Here is a 27,827-nt window from a genome sequence, read left to right as displayed (position 1 = left end):
AAACCCCAGGCAGCAGCACCTGCTTAAGGGCCTGGGCAGCATCTGTGCAGTTCCGAGCCAGTTGGTGGAGGTAGCCGAAGGGCAGCACTTGTACTGAAAACTAACTTTGACTACAGTGACTTGCATAGTGAATTTCCAAATTAAAGCTGTACCTTTGCTTTGCACAAGCTATGTCTATGTTGGTAATTTATCAGCAGAATCTAACAGCAGCGGATGTGGTACAGTGTTAGGGCAATAGTGTTCCAGATTTGGAAGGTCTCAGGGGCTCTCTTATTTTGAGAGAAAGTGCTGCCACCTAGTTTCTGGTTGGCTCAAAGCATACTCAAAAGTCTATGTCGGCTGGCAAATGACCAGGTAAGTGTATGCTATGTAAGAAGTAGACCAGGAAAGCCATCTGGAAGGACAGAGGTGAAAGCCTCCATTCACTCATACAGTCTGGACTGTCTTTCCTTGCATGTAGAGGCTGTGCTACAGTCAATTTCTGTGTGTACACATACATCTGTTCTCTTTGGTATTCTGGACTGACCTGCTTGTGACCATTTCTTTTGTTTTATCCTTGTTTTACAGAGTTTTAGTCCTGGACAGAGGCGAAGTGGTGGAGTGTGGTAGCCCAGACAGCCTCCTTCAGGAAAAAGGCATTTTCTATAGCATGGCCAAAGATTCGGGATTGGTGTAGGATTTGAAAATGATGGGGAAAAAGGAGATGATACATTCAAAGAACTATGACTTCCCCTGGGCTGTTATGAATTGCACAGTTCAGTTTCAGACCTAATGAAGTCAGCCAGAGCACAGCAATGGAAGTAACGTAAAAATGCAATATTTTTTTCTTCTCCTTTCTATTGATTTTAGCCAGCTTTATAAGTGCATACATTGTGCAAAAGCACTTCAAAGACTTTTAGTTCTTCTTGCCTGACATCTGTCATTATATGCTCAAATATAAGGTGGAGTGATTCACCAGAGAAGTTCAGAGAAGCTTTTTCTTTTCATCTGCCCTTATGTTCTGAAGCCCCTTTTTTGTTTAAAGTATTTCTGCAAACGCTAGCTATTTGCTTGTTTGCTGATTCCTCATTTGATGAGCCATCTATTGTGGGATGCACTCGGAACATTTTGTGGCATATAGTCCTATAGTCCAAAGATTTTTTCTTGTGAAATAATGTGTGCCAGATTTTCTCATTATGGCATTTACTGTACATGGTTAATGCTTTTATGCATTCTCCTAAAGGTTTCACATGTGTTTACAGTGTACAGCAGCAAGTTCACCAGACTCTGTCAGTAGTGCTGATGTGAAGAAGCACAGTCAGCTTCAAAACAGTATTTAAGCATGTTTGGAATGACAATCACTCCAAAACCAAACTCTTGCAGCAGTTAGTATGTTGCAGTGTGCAGTACCTGGTTTTACACCTGGTTCACTCAGGAATTCTGACTTGGGTGGAAAGTCCTGGTTACGCCTGGGGGCACTAGACTGAGAAGTCAGGATTTGTTTGAGCAGAGGTTGCAGGCTCAGCATTATACTGATTGTAATACCCTTGGCTTTAGGAGTTCTGTGCTTTAATAAAAGCTCTACCACATCAAGGACCATTAGCCTTATATCAAAGATACATGCCCTTCATGCTGCTGCTGTTGACTCTTAAATTTTCTGAGAAACTGTTCTGTTACAGTAGATTTAAAAAAAAAAAAAAAAAAAAAAACACACACAAAAACCCCCAAAACAAAAAGCAAAGAACTGTGTTACTGTTTTTACGTTGTGTGTTAGAGGGGTCTAAGAATTCAATCAGCAGTGGAGTCTGATTTGCAAGATCTTTGCTTGAATGTTCAGTTTTTTGTGGAAAGGAAAAAAGTTGCGTTTCTTATGTTATAATTAGTCTTATATTAAAGGAAAATGCTGGAAGAAGGCAAACTAAGCCAGATGGACCCAACTGTTCAGTACTCTGGGAATGTGGACTTGATGTTGCTGATATTAATGCTAGACAGTTGTCTTCTTTAGAGTAAAGCTATTTATTTTTTTGTAAATTATGATTCTGAAATTGAGTAGACTGAAATTTTCTTTGGTATTTTTTTGTAATGACTATACAAATATTTGCAAAGAACTTGCAGTAAAAAAAAGTTTGAAAGATAAAGTGGCATGTCATTTCTTGCATTGTAGTTGACAGGGTCAACTCTGGCAGTTTTTTTTCTCTTTTCCTTGACAACAGAAATTACTGGGACGTGAATACTGGTAAGTAAGGCTTGCAAGGACTGATGCTTGGGGATTGTTGAAGTGCCTAAGAAACCTTGAGTGCGAATAACTGATGTGGTAGGGTGGATCACATCTCATACTTTGTTTTGTAATTTGAACGCTGCAGTTTGCTGAGCAGACAAGTAATAACAATAGATCAGTGCAGGAGGATTTATTGATGCTGTGGAGAAGATCCTTTGTCCGTGCTGTCCATGTCCTTTGTCTGCCACATGTCCTGAGTGGTGGCTTGCTGTTAACTTCCTTCATGGGAGTGGAATGTGGAAGGAGTAGTTTGGGAGTTTGGGGAGGAGTGGTAGGTTTTGGCTTTTCAAATCACCTAAGGTTTTTGCAGCCTTGTGATGGATGAAAGGGTGAAAAGACCAGAGCAAATGGAATTCCTAATGCACAGCAAGTGGTTCCTAAAGGTGTCTAAATGTATGCTGATTAACTGAGGTTTAAAAACCTTAACCTATTTGTACAAGTAAGTCCTGTGAAAGCAATGAAAGTGCTTGGGAGCAAGATCTGTTTGAAATACAGAACTTGTAGAGCTAAGCTTCTGCTGCGTTAAGTGTTTGCAGTGAAGTTGTGCAAGTAAAAATGACTTAAACTGCACTTGCTGTATCCAGCTGGGTACACGAAGATGTCACTGTGTATTCTCAGTCCTATTCATGGGCTGCATGCGACATTCAGGGCACCGTGTGTCCAAAAGGCTGTCTGTATTTTGCAGATAACCATATAAATAGTGCAACAAGGGGCCAGAAGACTGCTTGTTGTATGTTTGTCTTGTTCTTTTTCAATGCTGTAGTTATTAATATGTGTCATTGTTCTCCCAGTTTTATATATTCATACGCTTGCTGGCACAAATTGTTCTGCCCCAGCTCTGGAGCAGACACACCTTTCTGTTCGCCCTAAACGCCCACCAGTGCTTTGTGCTATTGCTGCATTGATTCATGATCCTGATTACACGTGACTATGTTGTCTGAATGTGACTTGAGCAAAATTGCATTATACATTATGAAGATCAGTGTAAATTGACCTTTACTGCACACAAAGATAATGAATACAGCTTTCTTCCCCCAGAACCTGTGTGTGCAAGCAGTGTTGTGTAGTCTTTGGGGTGCCTTGAGGTAGGAACAGCACAGCAGTGAGAGATGGAGTTTCAGCTAGGAGAGGCCCATGTGCTGAGCCCTGCAGGCGTTGCTATTGGGAACAATTGCAGAAAATGATGTAACTTGCTGCAAGGTAAGGTCTTAGAAACTGGCAATGAAGTCAGAACGTTTTCCTTATTTAATCTGTTTTCATTGTGCTTGCATACCATTGTGCTTGCACACCACTTCATTGCTGTGCGCATACCTAATGTTCATTGAGTACTTGGGGCACTTTCAAGACTTGGTAAGTGATATCTGGCATGATCGCACATGACATCGAATACAAGAGTTTGGCGCCATCCAGCAGGGACTGCTGATATTACAGCTCAGTACCTTCACTTGAAATCATCTAGCTCCTGCAGTGGTCTATCTTCCAGTTTACAGCTTTAATGTGTGTGCCACTGCAGTGCCTGTGAAGCTACTGTTGCTGTTATTAACATATATGTTTGCAATAAATATGTTAATATAGAAGTGTAAAAACATCTCATCTGAATTTACTGCATCAGATTTTGATGCATGTTGATACATCCTGGCTGACATTGTTTGCTGCAATGTGGAATGTGCCCTACATCCTAGAAGAGCTCATTCCATTCAAAAGAAAAAAAAAAACAACACTTTTTTTTTTGTGAGATTTGAGTTGCTTATTTGTCACTTACAGTAATGCTTGGATATAAAGTTGGGGGACTCCTACTCGTCTGAAACAGGTTGGTCTTTCTCTGGTGCCATGTGATCTTGGCAATCCTTTTTCTTTTGCCCTTACCGCACAGCTTTATGTGTGAAAGCTGCTGGTATTTTTGCTTGCTGTTCGGTTGTGCAAGCCAACAGCTAAACAGTGCCTGTTCAAAGGTTACCAGTGTGAAAGTATGTTTTGATTATTTTCTCCTGTTGACTTTTTCCTTCATTACCAACTTAGGAACGGAAAGTGAGTATTTAAAAGATGTTTACACCAGAGATTACAGTATGTTAAAAGATGTCTGTTTCAGAACTGCCCAGCAACACCAGCACTTCTATTTCTTTTTGACCACAGTTAAACCATGTAACTTGCATCTCACTAGTTTTAAATACTTCTGGTTTTAGATCCTGTGATCAGCCTTTAGGGTACTCGTGACTTACCTGTTTGAATCTTTCTGGCTCTGCCCTTGAGTAAGGTACTCTGTTTAACCACAGATACTGGTTTGGAGAAAGTACAAAAAAAAAAACAAAACGCTTCTTTCCTAGTATTTTAACACCTATATGGCAGCGGGCATTAGGCTTATCTTAAGTACTTGTCCACTAGAAATTGTTAGCTGCTCCTAATGTGGGTGAAGTGGCTACTGAACAGCTGTTGGAAAAGAAACTTCTGGGTTTTGCTGGTCTGGGTTAACCCTTGCTGGTTTGAGTTCTCCCACCCCCTCCACCATTACTCCTCATTTGAGCCACTTTAATACTCGATTCAATTTTTATTTCAGCTTTCTAGAAAATGAAATGCTTGCAGAAGTCATGGTAAACAGCAGTAACTTGCTGTGTGATTTGTTCGTCACATTTTCTTGTTGCAATCCCAGAGGAGAGACTTGGGAGCAGCTCTGACAGCAGCCCCCAGCACTGTGAGAAGCTTGGAAAGGTTTTCCTTCTGGATGCTGTTCTGGTTTGTTAAAGTAACATCTGAAAGATTCACCGTGCCAGAGGTTCTGCAGTGTCAGGGTGACATGCGCAGCAGGTAAACTTACAGAAATAGCTAGGAATGAACCATGGGTTGGAGAAGGAGGCTGCCACATAAGTTCCTCATGACCAAATTCAATTAGGAAATAGAGGTACCAAGAGCTCAGACACACTCCACTGTGACCAACCACAGTTTTGTCAGCAGGGACACTACAGGGCTGCTCCAAGCCTCCAAATGCAATGAATGATATTCTGCTGCCCACCCACCAGCTCAGTTGCTCTTTCCTGTGTCAGCAAGCTTGTGTCTAAGCTGTCAGCCTTCCACCCAGCACGATTAATGCAGGTACCATCCAAAGCGGACGTGGAAGGAGATAGAGCAAATCTAATCACCAGCTGTGACAAGAGGCAGCCATATGCTCTTGTACTTAGTGGCATCCCACGTTCTCTCCCCTACTCCCCCAGTGTTTCTGCACTTTGGATAACTAGATCCAGCTGCTGCCTTGGAGGCCACCACACCTGTGAGAACAGTGCTTGTGTGAGCAGTCCTAAAACATTTGCAAAAGGTTGAATTTGTCCTGTCTGAAACTTAGGACAAGTTGTAAATGTTGTTTGCTTGCTACCAGTTAAATTCTTGTTCTTTATGAAATGTAGTTGCTTTTAAAAATAACCTGTGCAATCCTGAAATATGGCAGTGTATTTGGGCTCCATTTATAGCACAAATGGGAAATGCTGTGGTCTTTTTCTTTTAGTTTGTTTGGTTTTATACCGTAACAGCAATAAGTTGTTTGCTTTCTGGCTCTCACCCTCAACAGAAGAGTGAGGTTTGGGTATCTGGAAACATAATGAAAATGGAATTGCTAAGTTTCCTAAGGAAACAACGTGTATCCCAAGTCATCCTTTTTCATCTACCCATTGCAGTTATAGTTCAAACAAGATGTGGTGGCACGCCTGTCATTTTAGAATGAAACCAAGGTAATAACTCAATTAAGAGATCAATTATTCCTGATGGTGATGGCATTACGGTGTATTCCATGAGTCAGTCAGGCAAGACCAGATCCTTCCATTAGTCTGTAAAACAGTCCCTTCTGAGCTATTAATTGTTCCGGAGTATCGAATTCAGATATCTGGCCATTATCCAAGACTAAAATCCTGTGAACATTAAAACAGACATGTAAGCCTGGGGGAACACCAACAACAGCAATAAACTTAAGTGATTTCTACTTATTTCTAAAATAAATTTCAGCACTAGCTTGGTATTCAACCAAGTTTTACAGGTGAACGTGTATTTTACCTGTATGATTTTAAGAGGAAACCAAGAGCTATAGCCATTGTTTAGCTGTCGGTGCATTAAAAAAAACACAAGTTATGATATGGCATGAAATCTTTGATTAACCTACTGCTGGTGCCTAGTTGATGTAAAAACACCTAAGATCAAAAGCAAAGCTTTGAGCGTTAAGCAAGAAAAGGACAGACATGGAATTGTTGTTCACTAATACTGAGTTATTTGTCTAGTTCATACAGGTTGCCCGAGTTTTCCTTCCTCGTTAGGAAAGTGGCTGAAGGTATTACCTGTCACAGTCCATGATGGTGTTTATCCGGTGAGCTATTGTTAACACTGTGCTCTCCTTGAACTGAGTCCTCAGGGCAGACTGAATCTGAAGATCAGTTTCTAAGTCTACTGCGGCTGTGGCCTCATCTAGAATGAGGATTTTGGCTTTCTGAAGAAGTGCTCTGGCCAGACAAACCAGCTGCTTCTGACCAGCACTGCAAGTAAGAAGGAAGATGGTAAATGAAGAGCAGCAGTCACTTTTCCTTGGGGTCAGACTACATGATTAATTTGAAAACAGTAATGAAAGGGTCATTGTTCCCTTTCCCTGAAAGGCTGATTGAGGCTGGTGGCACTGCTGATAACAGCATGAAACAAGCTAAGGAAATGAAAGGTGTGTATTACTGCAGCACCCACAAGATCCCTACTTGGAGTAGGATTTCAGTGCACGAAGCACTGCACAAACATAAGCCAACACAGTGATTAAGTCTCAAAAGTTTTCTACTCGGCATCTTAATAATTTGATTTCACGCTATTGATTAGGCCAATTATGAGGCAATTTGCTGTCTGACCATTGTTTCCTCTCACCCCCTTCCCATTTAATTTATTCATTGCAAATTAGACTCCTTGTCTAGGACATCCTCTTAGCCCACCAGCTGGCACTACCCTACCACTGTCTTTTTGAAGATAAGGTACCTTAGGTTTTCCCCTCTGTCAGTGCACTTATATTCCAACTGATCTGGCAAATCTGCAACAAAGTTCTTGAGCTGAGTCAATTCCAAAGCTGTCCAGATGTCTGCATCAGTGTATTGGTTTAATGGGTCAAGATTCATTCTTAGAGTGCCAGAAAACAAAACGGGATCCTGAGCACAGAGACACAAACAACTCCTGAAATTAATTATAAAAACGAGCTCTCTGGTTTTCTCTGCTGGGTGCAAATCTGTTGCTAATGTTATATTGGATGGGAGACTAGCTTGGCATAGAGGTTAGTTCCAACTTTGAAATCTTTCAATGTCCCTCCCTCGTAGAATTTCTCTGAACCTTTACTATGTGTTACGACTTTCAGCTCTGCTGAAGCATTCTAGAAATTAATTTCATACCTGGGGAATTACAGTTATCTTGGTTCTAAGGTCATGGAGACCTAGTTGAGCAATATCTTGTCCATCAATTAGGATTGCTCCTTCTGCAGCTTCTACTAATCGCAGCAATCCCAGAGCAAGAGTAGATTTCCCAGCTCCTGTTCTTCCAGTTATGCCGATCTGTAAAGTGCAGTGGAAACCTTTTGGTTTTTATGTTGATCATTTCCCATAGTTGGAAAGACCTGTCATGTCGTTCTTCTTGGCTGGTGTATAGCCTTTGAAAAGAGACAGCCCTACACAGATCAAATTTTTAGGGCTATTCAAGACCCACATAGTCTAGGGTTACATTCTTAAAGGAATTATTTAGAATTTGTACTTGTTTTGTATGAAAGTGAATCTTGAAAGCCTTTAATGGGAAGAATAGCTACAAGACTCACAAGCTGGATCAGGGCCTTGATATGGCACCAGATTTACAAAGTAAAATTCCTTAGCTGTAACTCTGCTAATACTCTGTGAAATGGAATTTCACTCAGAAGAATGTCTAGTTCATGCAGCAATTCTTGAAGCACTATTTTTCACTAGAAGTGTGCTATGTGATTGATGGAAAAGGGCTCATACCTTACCACAGCATTCTTGTTTACATGCTGTTATACCTTGGTGTAACACAGGGACTATATCTGCCCAGATCTCATCACTGCAAAGCACTGCTCACACTTGTAGCTCTTCTGGAAGCTCAGGCTTACCTTCTCTTTCCCGTTGATGGTTAGATTGATACACTTCAGAGCTAACTCCAAGTTTGGTCGGTATCTCAAACTATAGTTTCTGAATTCAATTCTTCCTTCAGTAAGCCAGACTTGACCTTGAAGTTTGCCATTTAGAGTCCAGGGTGCCTAGACAGATGACCACAATCAACAGTGTATAAAGTTGATTTAAATTACCAAATGAGCTGGCCATACTGAAACAGGAAGCTTATGAAGGCATCTGTGCTAAATTTGCACTGATCTGTTTACTGTTTACAAAAGAGAAAAAGGCTGCTGACTTTTATATGGCACGTTGGCTTTTTACTTCATGCAAAGATCCCAGTCATCGTAACTGAAAATAGGGATAAGCATTTATTTGCATGTCAGAGTTCTGATACTGAGTGTTTCAATAAAAAGATTCATGTGCATGGAATGTACAGAAAGTCTCCTTTAGTAGGATCTCAGGTCAGCATATGGAGAAATAACTATTACAGAACAGAAATGATTGCACTGGAGATTCTTAATTGCTCAAAGGCTATTTAGCAGCCATCAGTTATCACACAGTTAGATCTGAACACGCACAATAAATACATGCTCCAAATATGGGCAGAAAATATGCCTCATTCCATGAGTGTTACCAAGTGAAGCTATTTTAACGACAATCTAATTCTTAACAGTCTCATGGAAATACGATAATCAGAGGTTACAAAACAACCTGTCACTTGGATCAAAATGCTACAGATTTTTAAAGGAAATATAACTGGTCTTTCAAAGGGGCAAAAACAGGAGGGGTTCTCCATATGGAACAGAAAAGTTACAAATCTGATTTGCAGAGATTTTTCCTGTGCTAGTCGAGTCAGTAGTTGGCTATCTACCTCTTTAGGAGTCCTTGAGTATTCTTTCACTCTCTCCACAGAAACAATGTTGTTTTCAATTTCTGTCCAGGAGCGCACCATCCAGTTTAGAACACCAGTTATCTAGCAGGAAGAAGCACAAATGTTAGGGTAGATAAAAGACCTTGGACCTGTGCTCACAAGGTACCTGTTAACTTTCTTATAGTGTTTATTTACAAGGACATCCTCATCAGCTAGTTACTTGAGAAATCATCCCTTAAAAGACTAAAAACCAAACTTTCATAAGGCCCCCATGGTTATAAAACTGTGTTAAAGAGCCTGGCCTGCTTCCTCTGAAATGGTACTGATTGGGCGTTAAAGGTAGTGTGACTTTCTTAGGCTGTTCTGTAGCTAGTCTAAAAGCAAATAAAACAGACACTGAAGAACATGCCTCAGTTGCTTGAAACATGCTGTGAATTAAATACGAATTCAGATGCAGAAGGAAAAAGATGGCTGCTGCATATGTTTAATGGGTTCATTATCTCTAAGGGGCCATGTGCCCTGGACGCTCTAGGCTGCAGCATTAACAGCAGGGTTTGGTAAGAGAAGGTGTCTAGAAAGCTACAGAAAGAATTCATGACTGAAAATTGAAATGGTAACAGAAATTAAAATGTCAACTGATTTTGCAAGGCAAGCATGGTATTACTTCACCGCTAAGTTACCTGAAGAGCATATGAAATGGAGAAGCCAGCAGTTCCTGGACTAAGGTGATTTCTGCCAACTGTTGCAAATAGTGCTGCAAACAATACAATGCTATTGCCTAGAAACTCCAGGTTTGTGGCAAGCCACCTGCAAGAGAAGGACAGTACAGAACTGTTGCTGAGCACCCTCCTACTTTCTCCCCATAGCACCTGTGATTACTTTGCAAAACAGCTGTGGGACTGCTGAGGGTACAGGGTGCACAACAAAGCTCTTGTTGTGGCTGTGATGCTCCTAACCAGCCCCTTTGTAGCTCATGAATGACTCCAGGCTGTCCAAACTGGTTGACCTATCACCTCTGCTAGGATTTTCTATCCAAAGGCTGTTGGGTGAGCACAGCTAGCACATAGCTTGTCGGGTTAATTGGTCTAACCTTTCTCACTGCTGCTCCTCACCTGTTCATGGCTGATGGATCTGTTGTATGATGGGTTCTGCATATCCCACAGGCCTCAAGCATTCTGCCACATAATGATGGGCTGCATCAGGCACGTGCTAGAGCTGTGCATTTTGGACATCAGATTATACCTCTAGCTGTGTGTCAGTACGTCTGCCTCACCGTACAACAGAGATGGAGTATATCAGTTGGATGAGGAGTAATGTTGCCAGAGAGGTGTAATATGAGTGATGAAGTGAAAAACTACCTTAACTCCTCAACAACTGTGCACCTCATCTTTTGAGTACCTCCACCCACACCCCAAGAGCAGCTACCTCTACTCACAAGGGCCATGGGAGTAAACTGTCATTTCTTCTCCACTCCAGATCTGTACCTGTCAGCAACTGCTCCAGCGAAGCATACTCTCTGACTCTCATCCACTAGGAAATTGCTCTTCAAAATAAACCTCTCCTGGTCTTTGTAAGCACGGATCACACTACTCCCGTGAAAAGTTTCTGAAATGTGGGAGTAGATGGGTGACCTGCTGGCAGCCTCCATGCGTCGCAGCTGGCAGGAGGTGATGACGTAGAAGTGCTGGTACAAAAGGAAATGGAAAGAGAAGTGACCAGAAGGTTAATGCCTTTGTAGAGATGCTCCACAGAAAATTGAGAAATGGCTCAGTGAGTGCAACAGTACGTACTATCCTACCGTTATAAAATCTAATGTGCAGGCAGGCGATGCCCTTAAAAGGTGCAGTAGCATTTTTGCCTGTGTTATCTTCTGTTGCCACGGAGAGTAACCCCATAGCTGGTTAATGTAAAGAAGCTGAGGTACTCTGAACTCACAAAGCCTCAAAACTCATGTTTACTTTCTCCTGTAGACCTGCCATTTGCTTGATGGAGAATGGAGCCATGCATACACGCTTACTTCCTTTTTTCTTCTGTTTAGCCTTACCTTGCTAAGCATTTGAGTCCAATGGGGCAGTGGCCTCATATACATGGTTGTATTTAAAAAAAAAAAAAAGCATAGCAATGCTGGAGAAAAGGAAAAGTGCCTTTGGTTTTAATATGATTTTATTTACACTAATGGAGACTAGGAATATAGCTCTAGGTGGGATTTGATTTGGACAATAGAAAAATAAAAGCATCTCAGAGGTGCTTTGGAAGGTTGAGGTGACATGGGAAATGTTGCTGATGTTATTGTTACTCAAATGCAACTGGAGATGATGAAAATAGTTTCTGCATGGCTCTGCTCCTAAGAAATGGGAGCAGGCTTTCTGCAAGGTCATGGAGATGCTACTCTTCTGTCTATACATTTCTATGAGATCCTACCTGGAACACAGCATAAAAAACAGTCAAAGGCACTATGGCCATCGCTGCCTTTGGTGTAGCCACAATGATCACAAGGTAGATCTCCACCAAGCTGAACAAAAATCCCAGCAAGGATTTCAGTTTGTCAGGGATAATGGAATCGATGGCATCCATCTCTTTGGAGAAGCGGTTCAGTAAGTTTCCAATGGGTGTCTGCTCAAAGAAGACCATCGGGGATCTACCAACGTTCCTCAGCAACTGCAGAAACAGCTTATGTGAAGCTATCACACCACCTAGAAGGACTGCTGCTGTGGAGACAAATCTGCAAATGGCTGCAATATTAAAAAAAATTAAAAATAAATCAGTGTTACTGGGTCTGAACAATCACCTTGGAGTTTCCCTTTGCAAGATCATGACTTTCACTTCGTAGCGTGAATGCAATAGTGGTGAAAGGAGCTGCCTTTATCTTTGGTAGCAATTAAGCCAAGCCTCAGAGCTGCAAGGTAAACTAGCCTTTCTCTAGGGTAGTTGGGATTGCGGAGGAGTTCAGCAACATAAACGCACAGAAACTGTTCTTCACAAAATGAGCTGGACTGGAACTACTTTGAATTACACGGAAGTTTTAGGCTTTTGGACTACAGATTTGCTGTTGGCACAGAAAGGTTCCCAACCCTTCCTGCTCTTTTGAACTTCTAAAAAGCTCTCTCAAATTTCTGCTACTTAGCTTGCTGTCTTTTCAGATTTGATTTCTGCTCTAAAACAGGCAAGTTTTAAGAGTGATCAAAATAGTTGTGGCAATTTTTTTTATGGTTTAAAGGAATATAAAGTCTTCCAAGTTTCTCTTTTTTTCTTTCTTTACAGTTAAAAAGCCTAAACCAAGACTTAATTCAACATGAAAAAAGATCCACCATGGCACTTGGTTATAATTCACTTATAGTGGAGGAATGGAAAGAGATGAGAGGAAGAAAAATGTAGAAAATGTTGGATATAAGGGGGTGGGATGGAAAAATAAGGATAGCGTAGTTCTTTTGTTGATGATTTTTTCTTTTGTTTTGTTTTTGGTCCAGATAAACACAGTTCCAGCAGGAACTACAGAGGAAAACTATTGGTTGTGGTCTGCTGAAAGGCACAGAACACTTCTAGTACATCATGAGGTGGAATTTCAAGTAGTAACATTCAAAATGTTCAGATCCCTTAGAAATCCTCTCTGTGCGTCAGAGCCTGTAGCCTTAGGTCCCATACCAAACTTTTAGGGCTGGTGCCAAGAGCCTGGGAGGTGAAGAGCCCGTGGGCATACACTTGTTTATATTAGAAAACATCCTGGATATGGGAAACACAGAGAAGAATTAGGTGAGCAAGTTAAACGAACCTTGAATGATTCCTAGTGCACCAAAGACTCCAACTCGTAGCTCTGTGTGTTGTTGTGTACCATTGTATACAGGGTCATTTGTCCACATGCTGAGCCAGTAACCGCGAAAAAATGATAACGCTTGCTGACACATGAACAACAGAACGATGTACACACACAGCGGTATGCCTGTCGCCTTCAGGTAGGCTGCATAAATCGAAGTATTAACCTAGAGTGAAACAATTAGGAAAAAAGAAAAGGAGATGGAAGGAGAGGTTGGAAGGATTAAGTATGTTAGCAATGAAAAACAGCTCTGAAACACAATGATTTATGAGGGCATATCTGCTGAGTATGTCACGGGCTACAGCAAACGTTAATTCTTTCCTTATTTTCCTGGTGGATGAATAATGAAGCCATTATTCCTTGCCTTGGCCTTTTGAAGTGTACCTCTTGGGAAAGACGAGAAGAGTGATGTGCCTCTTCACCCCTTCCCATCAGCCTCAAGAACCTATAGCCAGATCCAAGATTACAAGTGCCTTGTAATGTGTACTCTTATGTTTTTTTGTTACCGCCTCACCCTGACTGCCTCAGGATGCCCTCTCCGTTCTAATAATTCTTGAATCAGGCTCTCTCTTCTCAAGTGGTCATAAATTACTCTTTCCTCTCTCATTCCCATCACGTATTTTCTGCAACGTTATTCCTATTTTCAAACCACTGCTTAGATCAGGGCACGTGTTGGGAGATACAGTTTACATAGGCGGTGTTACATAAAATAGTTTGGAAGTAACTTTGTCTCCATTACAAGGCAAATTTGGACAACTCTGCTGACTGTTCTGAAGCTGCACTAGCTTAATTTAGGCAGTGAGCTGACCCACCTATGATGGGGGTTAGCGGGTCAGTAATAAACCCACGGTACTTATCTTTGTCTTGAAAGGAAAGTGTGGAGCTTACCCTGCCATGCCGAGCTTTCTCTCCTGTGGTTAATACTCCTTCAGTGGCTGCAGCAGCAGTAGTGTCTTGACTTGCATGAGTGGTCTCCCTTCCCGTAGCAGATTTGACTGAATTGTCGCTTCATAAGGAAAACAAAAATTCTTTCAAATTTTAGCTAGGGCAATTAGTATTTTAAAGCCTATTTAGATCCAGGGAATCCCACCATCGTGTATGTTTATGGTGGAGTGTAAACCTGAACTGCCCTTCCTTCTTCCCTAGATCACATTAAAATGATTCCTACAATGGCAATGCCATTTTCCCGGAGTCAAATAAGGTATGGGAATTCAGGAAGCTTACTTGTCCTCACCCATCTCCCCATTGTTCATGCTTATTTCAAAGGCTGCAGTTTTTGTGATCCTCCAGAGTGACCCCAAGAGGTGTCCATACATATCACAGGCACTGGGCTCTGTCAGGTGAAGCCATTAACAGAGGCTTTGAGCATACACTAGCTGTGGCTGGTGTGAAACGAGTCAGACCTTACAGCCCCCCTAGGAATTGAACAGCAGGTAAGTGTATCCATATGCCTCATACTGACCTCTAGGACAAGTTCTGTCTCCTTGGGAAATATGTTAATATGAACAACATCCATATTCAAAAGCAGTTCTTTAGCCGGTCTTGAGTTTTGCTCGTTCGTCATTATTAAAGATCAAACCCAAGCCTGCATTGTATTCATTAAGAGACTCTGTGTCGGCTCTTAATGGACTCTTAGAGCAAGTTCTTTGGTGTGTGAGACAGCTTGAAGCTTACCTAAAGAACTTCTCCTGTGATGGACAGTTTCTAGAGGTGACAGTGCTGCTGGTGTCTCCTATAGCTGTGAAATAAATGCACTGTTTTCTCCAAGTGCTTTACAAATACCATTTTGTCTTGTATAGCCTTTGAGACACTTGTAACATAGAGGAAAGATCCATTACAAAGAATTCTTTCTAAGGGTAGAAATATCAAAGTCAAGGTTGAAGAACAGCACATATAGTGGGTAATTATGTTAAATGCATGACTGTTGCCTACTAAGATGAAACTTAATTCAAGAACCAGTTTTGAGGTGATGACACAGCTCATTTAACTGGCATATTTTCCCACATAAAGCGACAGATTCCTGTGATGAGATCCCTGCTCTAAGTGTCCTTCAAAGAAAAATCTACAGCTGGCTTTTCCTGTTTTATTCTCTTTTCCCTCTTCCCAGCTGTTAACAGCAGCAGACCCCCAGTTAGTTAAATATAACATTAAGGAAACAAGTGACTGATAGGTCTGGGAAAAACAATTCCAATTTGTCTAGGTTACCTGGAAAGCCAGAGCATGCCTTTTCTTCTGCAGTACTGTGCGAATGAAGAAATTCTGCAAAAGCCCCGTTTCTCTGTAAAAGTTCTTGGTAGGAACCAATTTCTGAGATCATTCCATCCACCAGCACAACAATGTTGTCCACTTGGTGCAAAATGCTGATCGTGTGAGTCACCAGAACACGAGTCTGCTTGAAGAAAGAGTTAAATTGTTCCAGTGTTCCCCTGCTCACTTGGGCTGGTGCAGTTAGCTATCTTGTAAGAAGACGTGCTCAGTGTGAACCTGTAATTTTTGCTAACATGGGGATATTTTTGTTGTTTATTCCTGTCACTTTTTCCCTAAATAAGAAATTGGTGTGTTCTACGTTTCTAATATACAATCAAGCCCTTTGAGTATATTTTAAATCTGATACCTGCTTTCTTTGCCAGTCTTTCTATGTTTGAGCATAATAATTATATTCTGATACCTGCAACCAATCTACTCATGAAAAAAGGTATTTGTAATCACAGACGCGTCTGTTTTAGTTGGACTTTCTGATGAAAATAAATACCTCTTTTTCTTCTACAACCTGAACTCAAATAAAATAATTGTAGTTAATTTATATCATTAAACAAATAGAGGTGCCCCACCAGACCTTCTCATGCACCCGCATTTATCATCTCTATTGCCTGACAACAGAGAAAAAACAAGGAATACCAAAATGCATCCAATGCAAAGAAGAAAGGAAGAGAAGAGGTTAAGGTGAATCCTGAGACTGAAGCGATGAACAGTTGGGTGATGAGAACTGTAAAGTTGGTACTGAAGTATTCAAAAGTGATGGAATGAGAAATTGTGGTAAAATGTGATGAACTGGAAGTGAAATACAGTTCTTCCAAACTATACTAGAAATAAATCCAAAGAGGCACCAGCATAATGCTGACAGAAGACCAAAAGAACTACAGACTTGCTGTAGAAGTAAGGCTGGAACTAGGCATGCTGAGTGAGGATGGAGGTAGTCTTTCAGGAGAATTCAACCTAGGTGAGATTCACTGGAGGACTTAAGTGTGCTGTGTGGGCTGCAGAGGTTACCCACTCCCCTTCCATTGCTGCTAACAGCAGTACCTACCTGGGACTAGCAAAAAAGAATTTGGGAGCCTTTGATAAAGTAACCTACCTTACTGGAAACATCTGGGGTGCCCTTATGACTATATAGATTTTGATGTCTCTTAAAGTTCAGGATTTATAACACACCTTGTTCTTCAGTAAGCCATTAGGTCCAAGAACGTGTTCAAAAATGTGCTGTCTAACATGGGCATCAACAGCCGAGAGGGGGTCATCTAGTAAGTAAATTGAAGCCTTCTGGTACACGGCACGAGCAAGGTTCACTCTTTGTTTCTGGCCTCCAGATATATTTATTCCCTGTAAAAAATGCATTGACACTGTTTATTCCTAAGCTACAGCATATTTATAAGCTCATAACTCCATTTTACACTGATGGTTTATGACTTACTTTTAAGTCAGTGCCTTTGTCTTTCCCGTCTTCCCTCCTAGCCCCCCACCCCCCAAGAAATGAGGCTCTTGAGATGCTGAGACAGAGGTATCTTCTCCTGAGCAACTCTGCTCTCCTGCAAACAGGGACCCAAGAATGACCTGGATTTGTTTACTCTTGTTAAGCGTCTCTTATATCTCTCTTTAACTTAACTGTCAGGAGGTGGGCTTCAGACCCCAGTAAGCTGTAGCCCAATTTTTCAGAAATTCCTGAGCACCTGCCTCTTGCAAGTTTAATCCATTTCTCATTGTTTTAAGTGGGACATCCGAAGTTGTCATTACTCATATTTTGACAAACTTTTTCATAGAACTGGGCCAGTACCTTCTCGCCTATTTCACTCTTCTGCCCTGCTGGGAAGCTCTCCAAATCAGGCTGCAATGCACAAGCATCAACCACGCTATTAAACCATGCTTTATCCATCTCATTGCCAAAGAGAATATTATCTTCCACTGAAGCATTCTGTATCCAGGCTTGCTGAGGAACATAAGCTGCTGTGCCCTATTAAAATGGAAATGGAAGAATATTACCAATCATAAGCACAACGTGGACAGGTGGGAACCGGTCTTTGAAGAAAACCCCTCCCCAATTAGCTTTATAAAAATATGGAATGATCATCACCATTTAATGGTCTGAGCCCTTTTCAAAATAAAAGGATCGCACCCTCACTGTCTTACAGAGGAGGAAACAGAATTTCAAGTGATGTTACTTACTATAATGTCACTTCAGCTCGCTGCTAGAGTGGGAAATGGAACCGGCTCTCCAAAATCCTGTTCCGATTCCCATTCCCACAGGTCAAGCTCATCTGGCAGGTCTTAAGCACCTCTTGATGACTAAATGCAGGCTGCTACACTATAAATTTTGTTAAAAGTTCAGCACTAAGTAGGTTTTCATCATATATCTGATGACTTCATTGATACCTTACTGTTCCTGAAGATAGCCTAATTAGAAGCAAATGCTAAGGGAAAAATTTACCTTCATAGTCACGCAGCCATCCATCTGTTCCAGCTCACCAAGTAATGCTGACAGCAAGGAAGATTTTCCAGCACCCACCTGGCCAACTATAGCAATCAAGGAGCCTTGGGGCACAGTAAGATCTATCCTATAGAGAAAAGAGCACCCCACCTCAATCAGTCTTTGACCACCTTTTAGATACATTTTCTGAAAAGAAAACAAGCAACGTTCTTGCTGTAGTTATGCTGACTTTTTTTTTTTTTTACACTTACATTAGTGTAATTCCATGTTTCAACAAATTGTGTAAGGAAAACAGTCTCTGCATATGAAGGCAACATTCAGATACAGAGACCTTCCTATTTCTGTGTTCACATTAAGACAGGTGTAAAAGCAATAATACATTTTGTCTGACTTTTTAGTTTTCAGAATTCAATGTTAAATATGAAGCAAACTCAGACACTTGTACATATTCCACACTGACTTCACTTTGGGCTGTGAAGAATTCTTTCATTTAGCACCCACCCTAACCTACAGAACTGAGATGACTAAGGTTACGGCTGTACCTTCTAAGACAAGGAGACGTTTCTTTGCTCCAGCAGAATGTTCCGTTTCTTATGGTGATACTTGCCTGTACTAAGATATAAGGAGAAAAAGAACACTTGTGAAATTCAAAAGTAAGTATAGAAACATCCCTGTTTATGTTTCAGTATGTGCTTTTATTTATATAAAATGAACTTCAATTATCAAAAGAAGGGTTAATTACCAGACTAGATTTCACTGTTAGAAATGAATAGGCCTGAGAGAGAAAGTGATGGTAAAAGGCAAACATTTTTCTCTCTTGACTGTGGTAGGCACCATTGTGGAAGCTAAACAATGGAAGCTACTCCTCTTGTAAGACAACACTAAGACAGAAGCTCACCACAGTCAGAAGTGTTTCTGTTTGAACTCTCGGGATTCAGTTCTTCCAGATTCAGAAAAGCTGCTAAGCGGTTTAAAGAAACTTTGGCCTGAAAATGAAGAAGCACATAAAACGGTAAGATTTAGAATAGAAAGGGAGGACAACTAGAAGGTAAGACTCAACCTGAAAACCCACTGAAGACTGTTAATTAGGTGCTATGTTGCAGATGCTATGTAGGCTTAGATGGACAAATGCAGCTCTTCCCTAAGTTAATTGTATTTATTTCCACTTAAACAAAAAAAAAGCCATGTTCTTCCATGTATTTTCTGTTCAAATGCTTGAAATTGCTGCTTTTTTTCCCAAATTCATCCTGCAATTTTCCCAGTGATTGCTCCTGTATATGAAGAATCATGACAGTCTTCTTGTGGTGCGAGAGAAGCAAAATTTTCCAATTTCTCACTAACAACGACTTGCTTTTCTCTCTGGCCTGGGCTAGCAAGGTTCCTCTGATCTCCCATGGAGATTTTGCCCCATCTGTTCTGATCTCTGTGATTAAAAATAGAACTGGAAACATGTCTGAGATTTAATGGTGCTTGTGATACAGGACTAACAGGTAATTAATGCTTCTAAAAGAGAGCTTAATCCCAGATACTGCCCACCAAAAAAGTATTAGTCTCTGCCTTATACCATATGACGTTTATATGGCCCTAAAAGACTTAAGAATTATTCTTGGTGACTATTTTGTCAATATATCAATCTTTCTGAAAAACAGTACTTCTAAAGTACCTTTAGCTGAAACTCCTTGCACTTTGCTTTTTTACAATAGCAATTAAATAGCTGGCCTGAAATTCAAAGCCATAAGAAATCCCTCCCTTTACCTTTCAATGGTGGTATCTAAAAAACAGTTGTGGCCAAAAAAAAAAAAAAAAGAAAACGTATCCTGCAATTAACCTGGACAACAGCATTTATGGAGAATGGCAGGAAGGAGTGTGCAGTGTTGAGGATGTTGATCAGTGTTAAAGATACAAAGGCCTTCTGAGCATCCAGGATGTGTGTGTTATCCACCAGGGTGTAGACAGCAAACATGACAAATGCAATCTGGAAAGGAGCAAAGAAAAAGCAAACCATTTACTTCAGACAGGGAAAAGAGAATGATTCAAAGGTGGCAGGTCCCTTCCTACATACCCTGGAACCCAGGCTATCATCCATATACATGATACCACTGGCCTGCAAATATCATAGGTGAAGGTGACAAAACCAATTCTGACCATTTGATGTTTGTTCTCCTTTAAGGAAGTTTTTGTGCTGCAGTCGCAGTAAGGTGAAAACACAGCCATTCTCCATTTAAAACACATATGGCTGACCTGCAACAGCATATACAGAAGTGGCTCATGCAGATACTGACTGTGCTGTGAACTCTGTGTAGCTGAAGATTTCCAGGTGATTCCTACAAAGCAGGCTCCATCTGCTTGGAACATGTCATCAGACCACGTAACTTGTCCATGGAACTGCTAGGACAGTGTAAATGTCTGCAGCCGATCCCACTGGGGCTCAACTCCTCCTGTGAGACCACCAACTCCTCCAGGCAGACATTATCTCTAGCTTTCCAACAGGAAAAATCTGTCCAGACAGGACCACAAAGAGAAATGGAAGTAATAGCACATTTTATGTAGGAAGGTGAGTCACTCACCAGGAAAGTTGATGAATTGAAAGAAGCTAGAGATGCTGAAAAGAGAATCTGAGATCTTTTTAGGGCCTTAAGTTCTTGCTTCCGGATACCAAGCACCTTCTCCATGAAGGTTTTCTCCCAGCCATACAGCTTGATTACTTTAATGTCGCTAAGAATGGCATTGGTAAGTTTGGCCCGCTCATCTTTATGTTTCATCTGGGCCTCCTGTAATAAATGTTTGAGTTTTATCACTTAGCAGGTTGCATATTTAACTGCACAATTATTCTGGAAAATAAAACACAACTAACACACCTTAACACTGCCAATGAATTCTGAAGAAATTTCCCTGCAGTTGAGCTGTGTTTACTCTTTAGCTTATACATCTTTTAGGATGGGAAATATCTTGCATTTTCTCTTCAGAGCTTTGTTTTTATTGACAGTACGAACAAGAACAGAAAAGGTGGGGAGACACAGAGTAAAAGACTGAACATGCAGAAGAGTTTAATCTTGAAGAAACTTTGTAGGCTTTAAATCCTCCTGTGGTCCTTCAGAGAGTCATGGTCATCATAACATACTAAGCCATCTCTTAGAGTCACATGTTAGTGACTCTAATCAATGCAATGATTTTTGTTGTTTTTTAAACAACATGCCTACTGTAATCCTCAGCCTTTGATTTGTTCTGTAGCTGTGGGTTTCATGTCATCCTTCCTTGGGAGAGCATGGCAGCCTTTAACTGAGATTTAAAAGTTGAATCCTAGCATAATTCGTGTCAATAAAATACTTCATTTTTATGAAGCAAAATGTACCTGAAAATGACTCCTCTTCTTGGTGATCATAAAATTCAGAGGCAAGAGAAAAAGGAATACAGCAATTGAAGTCAAGGCAGATGGCCCAAGAAGCTGTCAGGAGAGAAGAGGAAGAACTTATGGTATTACAGAAACAAGTCTTCCACTCCTCCTTGCTTACCTTCCTTCTGATTTGAAATTGGTGCCTAACATCCCCCAAGTCTAAGGCTTTCCTCTAGTCCAGCTTTTGCCTTTCTTGGTAGTTGGGCTGCCTAAGCACTGTGGATTGTTAACTCTCCAAGCAGAGTAACTCCTGTCATCATGCTCTGCTGAATTTATTTGCTTCCCTTTTAGGAACTAGATTAGTGTTGAAAGAGATCCAGAAGCATGCTTTGCAATTTAAATAATATCTATTGCTTCCTGGCTGCTCTTGGATGTGTTAAGGAGGACATCTTGTGGCTGGCATAAGTGACACAAAACCAAACCAGTTTTTGTTTAGAAAGCAAAATATTATTGTGACATAAATAACCAATCTTTTGAATTCATCGTGTGAATTTACATCAACTAGAGAAATGAAATGGCAGCACTATATTATGCCACATATTCTTGGACAGCTCTTGGATATCTGGGTTTGTAATAACTTGCGTGCCAAAACAGAGAGCTTATTTATCATGGTTTAGTTGCATCTGTCTGCAGAAGGCTTACGTTTACTAGAAAGGTGAGTGTTGGTATGTACTCTGTACATAAAATGCTTTATAGCATTTTATATACTTTTTATATTTTATATAGCATTATATAAATAGCAAATAGTTTGCTATTTGTAACTAGTAACCATGCAGAGGAGCTGCAACTGGAGCCTGCAGTGGGCAACTATATTTTGGTTGAAAAGAGCACTGATAAAGGAGAATCTCAGGCAGAATATTAACAGGCAGCTCAGAACAGTCACACTCCCAGTGTTTTCCCTGAAAGAGACTGAATGCTGAATACACAGGTAAGAAGATGAATTGAAGAATCAGGTAAGGATTCTATTCCAATAAAAATAACTTCTAACAATGCAAGTGAATGCCCCATGCTAAGCAGCTAAGAAAAATGTGGCAATTTCAGGTTGTTCAGGCCAGAAAAGCTCTAATAAGAATTTTGAAAGCTCCTTTTTCCTCTGACACCTAAAACAGAAGGGGTTCGATAGGTACCGTCATCATATTTTACCTGCCACAAGAAGACAAAGCAGATGATAATCCGAATTGGAGCAAGCCAGGTCCCGTTAAAATAGATAATAAGATCCATTAGCTTTTGGACATCAACAGATATCAGGTTAACGATTTCACCTACTGTTACTGCTTTCCTTGATGCGTTTGACATTATTAGGATCTAGATAGGGTAGAGAATAAAGGAAAGGCAGAGTCAACAACAGCTTTGATCTAAAAATCAAACAACTTTCTTTCCCTTATAAAGAAAGGAAAAAAAGAAAAAGGTCAAATCCTACATAATGAAAATGTACTGTTGCCTGGGATATGTGACTTCACTTCAGGGTGAAAAATTTACTCCCTTCCCCAACCATAATCTACAATGTAAGAAATCTTATGTTGCTTCCTTTTCTTGGCTTTCCCTTTAGAGGTAAGATTGAAAAACAAATAGTAAAATACCTCCCACACACTGTTCAGAGATGAATATAGCACAGAACTACATGCTAGAAGTAGTTCTCTAGTAATATCTTCCTTGATATTAAGAACAATGTCATAATTACTAATGTAGGGCTAGGAAAAAAGATTTGAAAATGAACCTACAGACTCACCTTCCTGTACACAAGCCCTGTTACTACAGTTTTCAGTTTCAGTCCCAGAACAAGACACATGTACATATATCGTTGTTCAAACAGAGTCTGGAGGCAAGCTAGCAGGACCATAATGAAGGCATAGAAATAACCATGCCAGCTAGGGGCTTCTTGATCTTCAATGAACTTCAGGAAAAGGCTGCAAGACAGGAGCAAAATGTTGATGAATCCATGTCTAACTGATGAAATATCAGAAATGCAGAAGTACCAGGGATTTTTCTGTATTCTCTATAGCTGATCTTTGTCAGTAAAATAGTAGAATAGATGCACAGAGGGCTAAGTATCTTCTACAGCAATGGAGAGGGTGTGCACTGCTTTAGACAGTGATGTCTTTTTCACTGAATTGACTGTGAGTTTAGCACCAATGATAATCCAGCTCCTTTCAACAGTAATCAGAGACTTCAAAAGTGTCTGTGTATCCAGCTCTGTGAGTGCTGGCATATACATCTCTGTGTGCTCATGTATGCAGCAATCTTGTACATATGTTGTCTCCTTTGGGAAATAAATTCTAAATACTCACATACCTCAGTATCTTTGGGATGGAAAACAAGAAGACATCACAGATAACTAAGCAGAGGGTGCCGAGAAGGAAATAGATTCCAAACATGCTCCAAAATGCTTTCAGTAAGGGCCTGCTCTGATTGTGCTCTGACTGCAGTAGAAGCTCTGTTTCTTCAGCTTCTGTTGTACCAGTTTCACTCTTCTGACCCTTTTTAAAAGTAGCAGACTCCTTGTTTCTAAAGAAACAATGGAAAAGCTAGCTGTAACTGGAACAAGATTAAGGATCTTGTGTTTTCAAAAAATCATTAAATATCCTAAAGTGCATCTCATGCCATGTCCAGTATAAATGCACATTGAAAAACGTCCCCTCTCAAAAGAATCTTATAGCTCCAAGCTTCCAGGAACTAAAGGTGTTCTCCAGTAGATTTCAACATTTAAAATGTGATTTTGCACAAAGGAACTCACTAAGTGCTCACTCATCAAAGAGTGAAGAAGTGAACTAAGTTTTCATAGCAGAGAGTTACTCAGATTTTATGTAGAATACCCTTTGAATTTAACAGAAAAATAACTCAGTGGGATTTCTACCTTGTTCAGATCAGAAACACCAACAAAGCTTACATTCAGAACCTGAGAATGTACTGAAGCAGTCTGTCTAGCACATTGTGGGAAACGGGAGGGCTTTAAGCTTCTTCTGAGATGACATGTCAGCCTCTGTGAGCGTATTTGTTTACATCATTTAGAGGAGAAAGAAACTGCTCAGCTGAATCCATGACACACACTCTAGATCAAGTACTCACTGCTTGGTTCTGCTATGATACTTCTTCCACTCTTTTTCAGCCCAGGTAACAATTTCTTCAGAGGAGTCCTCTTTCCTCACTGACCACAGGTCATCCACCCCCAAGGACCGCTGATAGCCTTTCCAGACAAGCCTGGAGAACACACAGACAGCTGTAAGGTAAGTGCAGAAGGATTTGTTGCAGGTGTAATGTTTTCAAAACAGGTGGGCTTTAAGTTAGTGCTCCACAGTGAGTACATACGGACTTCCATAAACGCTACTTAGGAATATCCTTTCCCTGAATAAATATGAGCATTTAGGAGCAGCAGTTTTGCTTTAAATCCCTATGCTATCTTCTGTCAACAGAATTGTGATTTCCAAGTAAGCCCTAATTCTATTTTAGTCAATACTGACAGTTGGGTCTTGGACAGTGGGGACAAAGTTCAGCTTAACTTACTCTGTGGCTCAGTGAAACAGAGGAAGCATTACCAGAGTTGACATTAGGTGAAGGTATGTCATCATTTTACTTCTGAAAACTAAGCAGCAGGTTAGACCAATATCCTCATCCAGTATTTTCTCTCTGACCAGCATTTGTTACAGAAGGTCTGGCAGGCAGATAGGAGCGTGGTTGGTGTACAGTGATTTTTTGAGATTGCTGAAGCCTATTTAAAGATTAAGAAGGCACTGGAAGCCTGCTGTAAGCAGGGAGAGTATTATCCAGAATCTCAAATGGTGCTTTAAAATAGTAAGCTAAATTTTTATAATTTTATTTCATGAGAATAGCTCAAGTCCCCAGAGAAGGAAGTTAAATCCTCACTACATAAGTTAACTTGGGGGCTGAGATGCTTCTGACTGGTTCTCATGTACACCCTCTTATGCTGCTGTTTTAACTCATGTTCTAGCAAAACCATGTCTTCTATGTTTTCTTACCCAGACAACCACCAGTATGTGATTTTGGACAGAAAAGAGCTGTTGGCTTCTGGACACTGATTCTGACGGAAAGAAAAACATGGATGATATTTATATAGAGAAGAGAGTGTGCTTCCAATGATGTCTCTTCTGTACTCCCCAAGGAAAAAACTATTAAAAAGTTACCCAGCCCCCATTCACTGCCTCTGACAGTGTAAATGTATTGAGGAGGATCAATGGGATCAGGAGACTTTGGAGAAATAGGCTTTGAATAACTTCTCAGATGGAGGAAGGAAGAATATTATTTTTCTTACTCAGACACTTACTTTCTGAAGCACAGAGCTCTGCCATACTCATATGTCAGGCAGAGGAATGTACTGCTGCACAGAAGACCATGGAGAAGCAAAATGAGCCCTATACTAGTTTAAGTGAAAACAAACATGAGTGTGGATCGAAAAGGTCGTTATTTTTTCAAAAGATACATAGAGAGGCAAAGTGGTTATCCCAAATTCAGCTGGTTACCTTTTAAAACCATTGGCCTTTATATGGAATGATGCATTTTGCATCTTCCAGATAATCATGTTTCTGCATATCCCCCAAAGTCTAAATTCCTATTTGAGCAATGATACAAAGCATTATGAAAAGCTACATTATACTTACTGGATTGTTGACAGCTTTTGAGAAGAAGGGAGGGTGATCAACTAAGCAGAATAACACAAGTTCACCAAACACCAGGCTAACATAAAGGTAAGTTGCAACATGGTGGAAAGGGTCTTCCAAGAAGCCCTAAGAAACAGAATGCTCTTGAGAATGACATAAAAACTCTTCACCACACTACATCGAAAGGGAAAACATAAGCAGAGATGACAAAGAGTCATCCATCAGTTTTCTCAGCACAGATCTTAAGAAAGGAATTTGGTTCTTTGCCTCACAATCAATGAGGCAAAAAGAGCTGTATTTTTGAGAGACTTCATACCCTTGCGTATTAAAGCCACATGATTTCACTTACTCTTTCCAGGCCATGTTGGATTTTGGAACTAAACATCACAACTGCAGACAAGAATGAGAGCAGCCAGTATATCAACAAGATGCCTGAGGACTGGATGCCCATCATTCTTTCCGCCTGGGTAAGGAACATGGCAAGGATCTGTGAGGAAGTAGAAATATATAAATAGCTGGTAGTGGAATGCCAAACATTATTATCAAATTAATGAACACAATAAAGCAAAATCAACTAGTTTCTAGTCCAAATATTTCAAGATGCTCAGAGCTGAAGTATTGTTCCTAAACGGCTAAAACTGTGAAGGAATTATGCACAATTTTGCACTGCGGAATGTCACTATTGAAAGAGCAAGTAGTAAAACCACAACTGGGCCAACAAGCTAGAAGACTCTAGACTATGAAGATGCAATGACAGAAGGGAAGGCAGGCATTTAGTTGAATAGAAATCCCATCATGATACCAGCCATACTAAATCACATACTGTGGTTGTCGGAAACTGGATCTTGCTCTGAGACCGCTATCTAGGCATTACTGCTGCTTCAGCTCTTCTGAGGCATATTCAACCCACAGGACTATGTAATGTAGCTGTAGATCCACTGCTCTAGCTCCAGTCCCCTGCTGCTTCATACAGCCCAAGTTCATAAAGCATGGCTCCAGCCTTCTATTCCCCATCAGCTATCTTTGTGCTCAAAGACACTGAGAAATATGGGAAATAAGAGATCTGCCCCAGGAGGGCTAAGCCGGGCCACACACAGACAGAAGAAGAATTACCATTGTGATCCCCAGCACTGCAGGGCTAATGAAGAATGCTGGAGTCCGTGGAATTCCTTGGCTTATTTCCCATAGTACAAAGAAGACATTAGAAAAACACAGCATTACCAGGAGGAATCCAAGGACCTGAGGCAGAGACAGCAAACACATGTTGAAATAGAGTGAAATGATGATGGGATGATCCACTGAACTGACTGTTCCAAGCACCCTGGGCTGTAAGACTGGAGAGGTGAAAGAGCAGATATGGGATAGAGAACATGATGGGAAGCAGTAAGAAAACATATGAGGGTATAAAAGGAAAGATCGTGTGACAGTTACTCCTAAAGATTTACTTGATTTGTGCTGATATGACTTTACCTGACTGGGTAAATGTCAAAGAAAACACAGAGGTGGGTCATCAGAAAAGAGTTAATGATTTAGAAAAATTAAGTTCTGCATCGAAGTTGTAATAATGCTAGGATCAAACCCCATCCTCCTCCTTTACCATTTTAGTTTTGAAGATGTGGGACATCCTGATATAGCCTTTGTTTTTGTATCGAAGATACATGTAGTAGAAGGGAAAACTGATCCAAAGATAGGCACAGGGGATCCAAGCAATGACTGTCTTCTCAAAGCACCAGGTAAATCTTGGGGTCTTTGCGTGCCATGTCTGGTTCCAGTCCTGTCACAAAAGCAACACAGAATTGAAACAGTAATGCTAATGTATGCAGAATTTCACCAGCTAATGCAAGTTGCTAATGCTCCAACTCAGCCTAATGTTAGAGGAACTTAACGTTGGGTTTCAAATGTAAAAAACATTTGGCAAGCGAGGAGCTGCGGGAGAACCGTAAGGTGCCACAGGTGAAAGAAGGAGGGAGAGATCAGCAGTAGCATTTTGGAGGGAGTGAAGGTGGAAAAAGGAAAAAAAAAGGTTTGAAAAGTGAAAGATGCCAAAGAAAAGACATCATGCGTCA

The 27,827-nt window shown here is 40.7% G+C and overlaps 2 protein-coding genes across 5 annotated transcripts in view; one reads left to right on the top strand and one right to left on the bottom strand.

The window, feature by feature from the left end:
- Positions 1-2,117, top strand: part of LOC311445065 (multidrug resistance-associated protein 1) — a 57,708-nt gene extending 55,591 nt beyond the window's left edge. For 2 of the 4 annotated variants that reach the window (XM_084536754.1, XM_084536753.1), the window contains exon 31: positions 568-2,117. In XM_084536754.1, coding sequence (XP_084392880.1) covers positions 568-676 — 109 coding nt within the window. In that variant the 3' untranslated portion in view covers positions 677-2,117. The remainder of the gene's footprint in view (positions 1-567) is intronic. The other 2 variants (XM_084536756.1, XM_084536755.1) reach the window with 1 other exon arrangement.
- On the bottom strand, positions 595-27,341 carry ABCC6 (ATP binding cassette subfamily C member 6). Its single transcript, XM_084536757.1, has 30 exons — positions 26,875-27,341; positions 26,111-26,248; positions 25,762-25,887; positions 25,123-25,184; positions 24,215-24,346; positions 23,441-23,653; positions 22,878-23,055; positions 22,292-22,453; positions 21,107-21,199; positions 20,322-20,525; positions 19,583-19,729; positions 18,653-18,740; positions 18,297-18,366; positions 17,755-17,881; positions 17,104-17,280; positions 16,485-16,652; positions 15,805-15,822; positions 15,258-15,441; positions 14,727-14,790; positions 13,941-14,058; positions 13,011-13,218; positions 11,663-11,973; positions 10,726-10,925; positions 9,922-10,048; positions 9,242-9,343; positions 8,370-8,516; positions 7,648-7,806; positions 7,244-7,410; positions 6,571-6,765; positions 595-6,150 (listed from the first exon to the last, which is right to left on the bottom strand). The coding sequence occupies exons 1-30, from the start codon at positions 27,154-27,156 to the stop codon at positions 6,042-6,044; spliced, it is 4,476 nt and encodes a 1,491-aa protein (XP_084392883.1). The 5' UTR covers positions 27,157-27,341; the 3' UTR covers positions 595-6,041.
- Positions 27,342-27,827: the final 486 nt, after the last annotated feature.

Source organism: Aythya ferina (assembly GCF_964211825.1).
Source record: "Aythya ferina genome assembly, chromosome: 15".
In the NCBI taxonomy this organism is placed as follows: Eukaryota; Metazoa; Chordata; class Aves; order Anseriformes; family Anatidae; genus Aythya; species Aythya ferina.
The sequence above is the reverse complement of the archived record's forward strand: the minus strand, read 5'-3'. Positions and strand labels throughout refer to the sequence as shown.

Bases quoted from the DNA above. Each gene is read 5' to 3' on its own strand.
- ABCC6 (XM_084536757.1), bottom strand. From the start codon at position 27,156: ATGTTTTCTTACTGCTTCCCATCATGTTCTCTATCCCATATCTGCTCT. The intron at 10,926-11,662 runs GTAGGATCTCAT...CTTTTGTACCAG, and splicing joins TTTTTTATGCTGTGTTCCAG to CACTTCTACGTCATCACCTC. The intron at 6,766-7,243 runs GTACCTTATCTT...TCTTACTTGCAG, and splicing joins GACAGAGGGGAAAACCTAAG to TGCTGGTCAGAAGCAGCTGG.